Here is a 10,788-nt window from a genome sequence, read left to right as displayed (position 1 = left end):
CCTATTTTGAACCAACCGTAAAGAGGGTTAGCGTGTAACGTTAGCACGTTAGCTTTGAGAAATGTAAATAAATGTTTGCATTTGGGGGTTTGCACAGCATGTTATGTTTGATGTTTTGTGAATATGTAGTTCTGATTTAACATGACATATTTGTATTAATGACACTTTGACTTTATTGCTGCTTTTGTTTGAGTTTTCTTTAAACTCTAATGAGGTATGTAGAAAACTTCAGCCGCTAACAGTAGCGTTAGCTTAAGATTCAGACACTTTACAGAAAGATTAAACTCCAACAGGATATTTTAAAGCTACCAACTGCCTGGATAATGAGAAAGAGTTCAGTGTTAAGTGCCGAGTCAGCACTTTCCTGTCCCGATGCTAGTATTGCTATCGCTAGGGAAAAAACAAACAATGAGATGCTGAGTTTAAAAGCGGTTCTTTCAACATCTTTTTATAGTGTTAATGATACAGATTATTACCTCTATGTCCACGTTAGAAACCTATTTTGTGACTCGTGGTCTTTGTGCTGTTTTTGTTTTTTTTTTTACACAAGCTGTAATGAGGGGTGCTAAAGTTAGCATGTTAGCTTGTTTTAAATGTTTGAACAGCATGTGACACTTTGACGGTTATGTTGGATGTTTTGTGATTATCTTGATCTGCTTTTTAAAGAAAGTACATTAAATATTGGCAGTTTAATGACTTCTTTTGTTTTTTATGTAGTATGTAAAAAACAAAACGTTAGCTGCTAACAGCCTGTAGCTCAAGATTCAGATACTTTGGGGGAAAAAATATCTCCAACATGACATTCTAAAGCTACCAACTGCCCGAGTAATGACAACGAGTTCAGTGTTTGGTGCTGAGTCAGCACTTTTCTGTCCCGTGAGGCTAGTATCGTCATGCTAGCAAAAAAAAGCAATGAAAAACTAGGAGATGCTGAGTTTAAAACCAGCACCTTTTATAATGTTAATAATGCAGATGACCTCTTCCTTATACCGAGTAGCAGTATTTACAATAAAAGGAAATAATGTTTTTGGAAATAAATTGTTCAGAAAATGCAGCATTAAACACGTTCGATGTTAGATTTATTTTAAAACAACACTAAATGTTTTGCAGTGTAATACAGTTTTGTCTTTCCTCCAGACCAGAGAACGAACCAACCTACTGACCCCGCCTTTAGTTTCTGGTGCTAATCCTTCATTCCATCCTAATGGTAGACGGCAGAAAAATCCTGACCCTTTAATCCAGTGGTTCTCAACCTTTACTTACCTGAATAATATCCACTGTTATCCACAAGATCTGTGCTATAGTTTATAGTCATCTTAAAGATGTAAATCCTTGTTATAATCAGAAATAAAATGGGTTAAAAGCGACCAAAAATGGTGGAAAAGGTGGTAAAATTGGATTTTAAAAAACACAGAAATTGGTTTAAAGTTGCCAAAAACAAAGAAAAAGTGGTTTAAAAAAAGGGTTAAAAGTGTCAATAATAGCACAATTAGTTTAAATTGGCAAATAATGGGCATGACAAATCGTTAATGTGGTTAAATCGGCAAAAATAGTCATGAAATATGGTGAAAATAGGTTTAAAGTGACAACAATGGGTCAAAATATGTGGGAAAAATGGTGGAAATGTCTCAAAAGTGGAAAAAATGTGGTGGAAAAAGTTTATTAGTGCTGAAAATGTCTTGAAGGTGGAAAAAATATGTTCAGTAAAGGCTTTGAAATTTAATGGAGTAGTATCAGAAATGGGATTTATGTGGAAAAAATGCATTAAAAAATACAAAAATATGGCAAGAAAAAATGATGAAAATAGGTTAAAATATGGACAATTGGGTGTAATTGCAGAAAAAGGGTAAAACTTGGCAAAAATTGGCTCAAATTGTAAAAAAAAAAATTAAGTTTCTTAAAGACATCTTGGGACCCCCTCCCAGTGTCTCGCAACCACAAAATGGGGTCCCAACCCCAAGGTTGAGAACCCCTGCTTTAGAGAATTTCCACTTTATTCTGAAGTTCTGACGCATTCATGTTTAAAGCTCATCTCACGGCGTCTCTAACGTGTGTATTTAGTTTTTTATGTGATTTATCCTCACCTACTGTTTTTTTTAATAAAACCTGCTTTTATTTTGGTAACTCTGGCAATGCAGACGTCTGAAATCTGATGTTTTCTCTCCATGTGTTTGTTTGTGATTTACACTTTGTTGGAACTCACGAATAAAAAGGAACAAAAACAAATTCAGTGCTGAGTTTATTTATAGACATCATGGATTTAGTGACCGGAAAGTCTCCTACTAGTGAATTATTATAAATTAGTGTGTGTGTCTGTGTGTGTGTGTGGGGGGGGTCTCTCTTCTGTAATGAATATGAAATTATAAACAAAATTAAGAAATACAAATGATAAAATTATTCCTGAAAACAAAACAAAGAAAATTAAAAACAAAGACAACATGAATAAAGAAAAGAAAAGACAATTGACAGATTAAAAAAGATGAAAAGAATGGAGGAAAAAAAACAAGGAAAAAGTAAAAGCTTGTCAAAATAGATGGATGAATATAAAATAAATACATTTAAGATCATAAAAAATATAAATGTATAGCTTCTGTAGCAGATTATCACTCAAATCGACTTTCAGAATAAAAGTCGTGACTGCCCTCAGGTCAATCAAAACACAAAGTGATGAATTGATTTGTTTTTTTTTAATGCGTCTTAAGTTTGTCGTTCACTTTAAACGACTTGAGCTACAACAATAAGTTCAACCAATCTGGAGTGGCAACCTTTCAAAATAAGAGCTTTATTTATCTACAGCAGGGGTGTCAAACTTATTTTAGTTCAGGGGACGAATACGGAACAGTTTGATTACAAGTGGGCCACAGATTTTATGCAGGAAAGTGAGTAATTTTAACATTATTTTGCCATAGTTTACACTTCTACGTAGACATAAAATACAAAATATGTAGGAAAGCAACAATATCCAAGCAATAAGTGACAAATATCAGTCCCAACACGATCTTCACTTTAAATTTACCATTTTGTGACAAATTTCTATTAAACTTAGATAAATATTATGTCATAATTTGAGGAAAATTAAAAGAATTTTGTAAGAATTTTTTTTTTTCTTCAACTTTTAACATAAACAATTACTGAAATAATGCCATATAAGTAACAGGTAAACTGAGCACTATCATGTAATATAAGCATGGGGAAAATGTGAGCCCTGTTTATTACTGTGGAGTTTCATTGAATTTGTATATTATTTTGAAGATGTCTAGTTCAGATATCTATAAATGAATTACGGTAGTAATTCACACAATGATTCATTTTTACTTTCTCCTGCGGGCCGAATTGGATGCCCCAAAGGGCCGGATTTGGCCCCCGGGCCATGAGTTTGACACGCGTGCTCTACAGACTTAACCATTGATGTTTATTAATGTTAATATGAAGTGTGTGAGTGTAGAGCTGGTTGTATAAACTGTAAAAGGGGGCGGAGTTATTTCAGCTCTCCACAGTCAGAGATGACCACCTTGGCCTTGGGGGTCCCGCTCTTCGTGCCCTGCTTCTCCATCACCTTGACGACGTCGATGCCTTCGACCACGGAGCCGAACACCACGTGTTTCCCGTTGAGCCTGTGGAAGCAGACGTTTGTTTTTGTGCTCTGATGGGCGTGTCACGGTGTGTGTGTGGGGGGGGCGTGGCTTACCAGTCGGTGTTGGCGGTGCAGATGAAGAACTGGGACCCGTTGGTGTTGGGTCCAGCGTTGGCCATGGACAGCGTCCCCATGCCCCCGTGCTTCAGAGTGAAGTTCTCGTCTGGAAACTTCTCTCCGTAGACGGACTTCCCCCCCGTGCCGTTGTGGTGGGTGAAGTCTCCGCCCTGTGGGACGAACGCACGCGTACGCACGCGTCAGGAATAACAAGGATAGTCGCTCACAGGGAGGGGGCGGGGCAGGGGGCGTTACCTGACACATGAACTTAGGGATGATTCTGTGAAACGAGGAGCCTTTGAATCCAAAGCCTTTCTCTCCGGTGCACAGAGCACGGAAATTCTCTGCACGCCACAAACAAAACAATAAGATCAACTTTATTGATCCACAGGAACAATCAAGCAAACCAGAGACACAACACGCTGTAAAATCATCTTCTGCAGAAAGAAAAAAGGATTTAGTATCCATTAACAGATCATGTTGACAGTACACACACAGGTTTCTGCTGACCTGACACGAGGGAGAAATTTTAAAAAAAATGTCTTGATTATGGGCGTGGCTTCTAGAGTAGTTTAGACATGCCCAGTCACAGCAGACCCCGCCCCCACAGCGCTACACAGTTCCACATAGACCCTTCAATCAATGCTCACTGAAGGGCGGGGCCAACAGTGACGGTCAGTGACATCACCGATCTAATCTCAGCCAATAGCATAATTCAGTTGTAATAGCAGCGTTCAACCCATAGAGGGCAGTGACTCTGACTGTGCTGTAAATGTCCCACTGACGTACTATATGTAACCAGGTTGAAAATATATATTTGTTTTATGTTTGAAATATCACCAAATCCTGATTAATATGGTTTTATATGGTTAAGAGGTTTTTTTATTGCCAGTAAGTATGTATAAATGTTGTTTTCAAACTAAAATGTTTATCTCTGTACTGTCACTTTAAGAGGCTTCAGGCCTACTACCGACATCCCCAGGCTCAGTTTTGACCAATTATTTTGGATTTATAAAGATGTAGACTTTGTTTTATCCATGTACAAATGTTAGTCTTTAGGTTATGAACATGTAGTTAATGTGTCAGTTGAATTTAAACTTTGTAAATGGACTTTTTTGTAAGTTTTATGGTGCACATTTCCACGTGTTAGCTTACAGATTCTCTTGTGCATCTGCTCACAGGAGCTTGAGGCCTGTTTACTGTCACTGTGTGGAAGAGACTGCATGTTACAGAGCTTTATGTGTTTTTCTGTTCATTTGTACAGACTACATCACTCTGCCTGTATTAAAAGACCAACCAGCAGCTGATTGTGGTCCTTCTTGATTTCACCACAACACAGAACACAACGCAGAACAGACAAGGGTTAACGGATGTGCATCGAACTTAAATGAAAAACTGATAAAGACTAAGCACACCCGTTACATATACAAACTCAATAAGTACGTATATACTGTCTAGTATATACTATTAATATGATTAGGATGATGAGCGTTCCCACTGAAGTATACTTCCAAGTTTCCCAAGATGCATTTGGAACCAACAACGACAAAAACCTGAATGACACTGAAGCTCAATATCTCTGTTGATTCTCCACCTTTACTTTGAAAGTTCTGAAAACATTTGAAGTGAGAAAGTGACCAAGTAGAATATCAACATGTGCTCATTTCATCCATAAAACTCATAGAAACACATTTCACACATTTTCAGAAACCCTCCATTGTGCTACTGACAAAACTTCCTGTTAACTTCAAAACAAAAGCCCTATTTACAAAAGTGTTAAAAAAAAACTAATGGAAGACAAGAAGAGATGCTTTTATTTTGAAAGGGTGATGTTTGATTTTTAGTTTGAAGCTGGTGTCACGTACTGAGTTTACCTTGTACTGAGATTATAACCCTAACATAATCCAATAAACAAATAAAACACGTGTCTGTTCACTTTGAAAACAAAAATAAACAAAAAAGAATTATTTTTTTAGCAAAAATTAATTTTCTGGTAGTGCGCATTAGCGCACATGCGCATATACAATCTCAGTATGATGTGAACTCAGTACATGACACCAGTCCCAGGACTATTTTACATTCTGCTCGCAATGCATCATGGGATGGTTGAGAGTGGCTGTGTCCGAATAGTCCCTCCTATCTCCTTTCTTATCCATTTGTCAAAACAAACATGATGGCCTTTTCCTAACTCCTCTCCTAACACCTTTCCTTTACCCCATGACGTCATCCACGGGTTATGGAAAGGTGTTAGGAGTAGTACGTTAGTGTGAGTGGTACGTTCGTGTGAGTAGTACGTTCGTGTGAGTAGTACGTTCGTGTGAGTAGTAAGTTAGTGTGAGTAGTACGTTAGTGTGAGTAGTACGTTAGTGTGAGTAGTACGTTAGGATTAGTAGTACGTTAGTGTGAGTAGTACGTTAGTGTGAGTAATACGTTAGTGTGAGTGGTACGTTCGTGTGAGTGGTACGTTCGTGTGAGTAGTACGTTCGTGTGAGTAGTACGTTCGTGTGAGTAGTACGTTAGTGTGAGTAGTACGTTAGTGTGAGTAGTACGTTAGGATTAGTAGTACGTTAGTGTGAGTAATACGTTAGTGTGAGTAGTACGTTAGTGTGAGTGCTACGTTCGTGTGAGTGGTACGTTCGTGTGAGTAGTACGTTCGTGTGAGTAGTACGTTAGTGTGAGTAGTACGTTAGTGTGAGTAGTACGTTAGGATTAGTAGTACGTAAGTGTGAGTAGTACGTTAGTGTGAGTAATACGTTAGTGTGAGTAGTACGTTAGTGTGAGTTGTACGTTAGGATTAGTAGTACGTAAGTGTGAGTGGTACGTTAGTGTGAGTAGTACGTTAGTGTGAGTAGTACGTTAGTGTGAGTAGTACGTTCGTGTGAGTAGTACGTTCGTGTGAGTAGTACGTTAGTGTGAGTAGTACGTTAGTGTGAGTAGTACGTTAGGATTAGTAGTACGTAAGTGTGAGTGGTACGTTACTGTGAGTAGTACGTTAGTGTGAGTGGTACGTTAGTGTTAGTAGTACGTAAGTGTGAGTGGTACGTAAGTGTGAGTGGTACGTTAGTGTGAGTGGTACGTTAGTGTGAGTAGTACGTTAGTGTTAGTGGTACGTTAGTGTGAGTAATACGTTAGGATTAGTAGTACGTAAGTGTGAGTAGTACGTTAGTGTGAGTAGTACGCTAGGATTAGTAGTACGTTAGTGTGAGTAGTACGTTAGGATTAGTAGTACGTAAGTGTGAGTGGTTAGTGTGAGTAATACGCTAGGATTAGTAGTACATAAGTGTGAGTGGTACGTTAGTGTGAGTAGTACGTTAGTGTGAGTAGTACGTTAGTGTGAGTAGTACGTTAGTGTGAGTAATACGCTAGGATTAGTAGTACGTAAGTGTGAGTGGTACGTTAGTGTGAGTGGTACGTTAGTGTTAGTAGTACGTTAGTGTGAGTAATACGTTAGTGGGAGTAGTACGTTAGGATTAGTAGTACGTAAGTGTGAGTGGTACGTTAGTGTGAGTAATACGCTAGGATTAGTAGTACATAAGTGTGAGTGGTACGTTAGTGTGAGTAGTACGTTAGTGTGAGTAGTACGTTAGTGTGAGTAGTACGTTAGTGTGAGTAATACGCTAGGATTAGTAGTACGTAAGTGTGAGTGGTACGTTAGTGTGAGTGGTACGTTAGTGTTAGTAGTACGTTAGTGTGAGTGGTACGTTAGTGTGAGTAGTACGTTAGTGTGAGTAGTACGCTTGGATTAGTAGTACGTTAGTGTGAGTAGTACGTTAGTGTGAGTAATATGCTAGGATTAGTAGTACGTAAGTGTGAGTGGTACGTTAGTGTGAGTGGTACTATATATGTATACTATATATAGTACTACTATAATCAAAAATAAAAAAAACAGTTCAAGCGTCAACACATTTCAAATTCTTCTAGATTTGTATTTTATAATTTATATTTGCACTTGTATTTAATCCTTACTTAATATATTTAATCCTATTTCTTGTGTTAATAAAACCCTCGTCTCAGTCTCTACATCTACTTTAAATCATGTATGAGTTTCTTTGTGTTATACTGTCGTTTTGAATTATTTTTATTATTATTCTCAACAAAATCCAGTGGAAATGTTAGCGTGACACTGAATATAGCCTCACATGCATGTTTTATTAAAGCACTAAATCACACCGGACTCATGCTGTGTGTGATTAATAATAATCACACCAGTGATGAATCCAGTGTAATATTGCTTTTATACAACAATATTATGAGTTAACAGTAATCAGCAACAAGAGATTTAAGATTATGATTGCTTTTGTTTAATTTAATCATTTATTTGTTTCCTCCACTCAAATAGTTCCTCCACAACTGGGAGGGAGAAGAGACGGTTGCCAGGCAACACAAACATTTCCCAACTGAAAGTTGACCTGGAGATTTTTGATTTTCATTTAAGTTCATATCACAGTGTTTGCTTCAGGCTGAACACTTTAGATTAGTGCATCTTTTGTGTGTTTTCCTGAAGCTGAGCAGACAAAGTGTGTGTGTGTGTGTGTGTGTGTGTGTGTGTGTGTCAGCTTTATAATAAGAGCAGCCTGAGGGCGTGTTAACGTGCACTCATGGAGCAGAAATAGAGTCGTAGAACACATGATAACGTGGGACAGGCGTCATGGAGCTCACACACACACACACACACACACACACACACACACACACACACACACACACACACACACACACACACACACACACACACACACACACACACACACACACACACACACACACACACCCAGACACACACACACACACACACACACACACACACACACACACACACACACACACACACACACACACACACACACACACACACACACACACACACACACACACACACACACACACTAGGTGTGTGAGCGTAGAGCTGCTAAATAATGCAAACACTGCTCACATTGATCTTTTAATGAGGAGGAAATCTTACCGACCTGCAGTCTTTGGCACCACGTCTGCTCTCAGCTGTTCAACAAACAACACAACAATAAATCACCTTTAAATCAACAACACACTCAACAATACTGTTATTTTATCTCATATTTAACCATTTAGACTTAGGGATGCATCATAACTATCAGTCTAAAAACTTATTAATGACCAATAATGGCACATTTTAGAGTTTTTGGTAATAAAAGATCCAAAGTGAAGCAATAACTTTAGCCATTAAAGCTAAGCTAACCATAATAAATCCATCCGCATAAACAAGGAGCACAATATTAACGTTTACCTATCCCTGAAGAGAGACACAACAGGACACACAATACAATACACAACAGGACAACAAAAACAATAAAAATACACAAAAATAAAAATAGTAAACAAAACAATGAAAACACAAAATATACAAAACAACAATAAAAATACACAAAGACAAGAAAAATGAACAGAACAGGTAGAAAAATACACAAAACTACGACACAAATTACTCCAAAAGAAAATACACAAATAATAATATGCCAAATGACAGAATATAGAAACAATACAAATATGCAGACATAAAAAATGAACAGAACAAGAGGGAAAATTCACAAAATCACAACAAAAAGTCCTCCAAAAAACAAAGAAAATATGCAAAACCAATAAAATACACTAAACTCTCTCTCCCTATATATATATATATATATATATATATATATATATATATATATATATATATATAAACAAAGGAAAATACATAACAATTACACAAATAAACAAAATGACAAGATAAAAAATACACTTTCAATGAAACACAAAATGATAAAATATGAAATTCCAAAAAACAAAGGAAATATACAAAACAACAAAACTCTAAAAGATTAAAAAAAAAAAAAAAAAAAACTGGAACAAGAAGAAATACATAAAATGTCAAATAAAAAATAAAATAGAAAAGACGCATTCAATAAAACACAAAATGACATATTTACAATAATAATTATGCCCAGAGGAGAATAAACCACTTTATATTTGATTATCCGTGGAAGGAAAAATGAGGGCCAATAAAATATAAATTAAAAGTCATTAAAAACTAATTTGTTCATATACTATAATTGAATAATTGCACTGCTGTAACTGAACTTTAATACTTTTTTTTTTACAAGTTCAAACAACTGATAATAAAATAAATATTTTGAGGATAGTCACATTTTAAAGTGAAGTTTTGACACAATTTCTATATTTATTGCACTAAACTGATGATTATATGCATTGTTTAAATGATTTTCACAGCTTTAAATGATCTTTGTGAGCCTTATGAAGGTTAAACAAATAAAAAGGAACCTGAACTCGCTAAATTAATGTTTAATAAACAAGTTTTAATAATTATCTGCCTCTAAAAGCCAATGTTTCACTTTGAATGGATCAATGACTAAAGTATAATAAATTATTAATTACCTCCATGATGATCCTGCCGCTGTTTGCGCCATCAATGGTGATGTCCATGTAAACTCGGGGATTTTCCATGATTTTTATTTATTTATTTATTTATTTTAAATCAAATTGATTAGTTTCAATGATAAAACGTGAGCCTGACGGACTACCAGCAGCACGGAGCGAGTTTTTATATCTGCCAATGGGTGAGTGACGTAGCATCACTATCAGCCAATGAACACGCAGTATATTGTGACAGGCAGCCAGGTGCACCAATCAGAGTGACGGAAGGCGGGTCCGGGTTTTCATGGCAACCGCAGCGGGAACGAGGTCGTTGCCATTTTACCTAAAAAAAAATCTAAAATGAAGGTTTACGAGACAAATCAGGTGGAATAAAGCATTTTAACGACCCATAAGAGAGAAATACACGGTTTTATCAACAATTACAACATTAACCTTCCAAAGGTGTCAAATAATTTACACTATTACATTAAAATGTACAGTTAAACGCCATAATCCCAATATTAGCACAATATTCTAATATCAGTGAGCTACATCTTAATATTAGATTTTCTGTCAATAATGAAAAACTGACAAAATAATGCTGGAATTGGAGATCTGAAGATGGGACCTGAAATTAGTAAATAGCCAAGGTCAGAAATGGGTACCTGGGGGCCCCATACGGCTCTTGGGTAAAGGTTGTGTGGCCCCCA

At 36.7% G+C, this 10,788-nt stretch overlaps 1 protein-coding gene across 2 annotated transcripts; it reads right to left on the bottom strand.

Moving 5' to 3' along the window:
* Positions 1 to 2,992: 2,992 nt before the first annotated feature.
* ppiab (peptidylprolyl isomerase Ab (cyclophilin A)) lies at positions 2,993 to 10,260 on the bottom strand. Of its 2 annotated transcripts, XM_028462652.1 has the most exons (5): positions 10,100 to 10,260; positions 8,659 to 8,689; positions 3,947 to 4,035; positions 3,689 to 3,861; positions 2,993 to 3,614 (listed from the first exon to the last, which is right to left on the bottom strand). In XM_028462652.1, the coding sequence occupies exons 1-5, from the start codon at positions 10,166 to 10,168 to the stop codon at positions 3,479 to 3,481; spliced, it is 498 nt and encodes a 165-aa protein (XP_028318453.1). In that variant the 5' UTR covers positions 10,169 to 10,260; the 3' UTR covers positions 2,993 to 3,478. The 2 variants fall into 2 exon arrangements, with proteins under 2 accessions (XP_028318453.1, XP_028318454.1); XM_028462653.1 differs by lacking the exons at positions 8,659 to 8,689; positions 10,100 to 10,260 and adding an exon at positions 8,625 to 8,658.
* Between the last annotated feature and the right edge of the window lie 528 nt (positions 10,261 to 10,788).

This window comes from Gouania willdenowi, chromosome 12 (genome assembly GCF_900634775.1).
Source record: "Gouania willdenowi chromosome 12, fGouWil2.1, whole genome shotgun sequence".
Lineage (NCBI taxonomy): Eukaryota > Metazoa > Chordata > Actinopteri > Blenniiformes > Gobiesocidae > Gouania > Gouania willdenowi.
This window is presented reverse-complemented; position numbering and strand designations above follow the sequence as displayed.

Excerpts from the sequence above, each read along its gene's own strand:
- ppiab (XM_028462652.1), bottom strand. The coding sequence starts at position 10,168 with ATGGAAAATCCCCGAGTTTACATGGACATCACCATTGATGGCGCAAAC. Across the intron at positions 4,036-8,658 it reads CGTGGTGCCAAAGACTGCAG|AGAATTTCCGTGCTCTGTGC; the intron begins GTCGGTAAGATT and ends TGTGGCGTGCAG. Across the intron at positions 3,615-3,688 it reads TGCACCGCCAACACCGACTG|GCTCAACGGGAAACACGTGG; the intron begins GTAAGCCACGCC and ends CTGCTTCCACAG.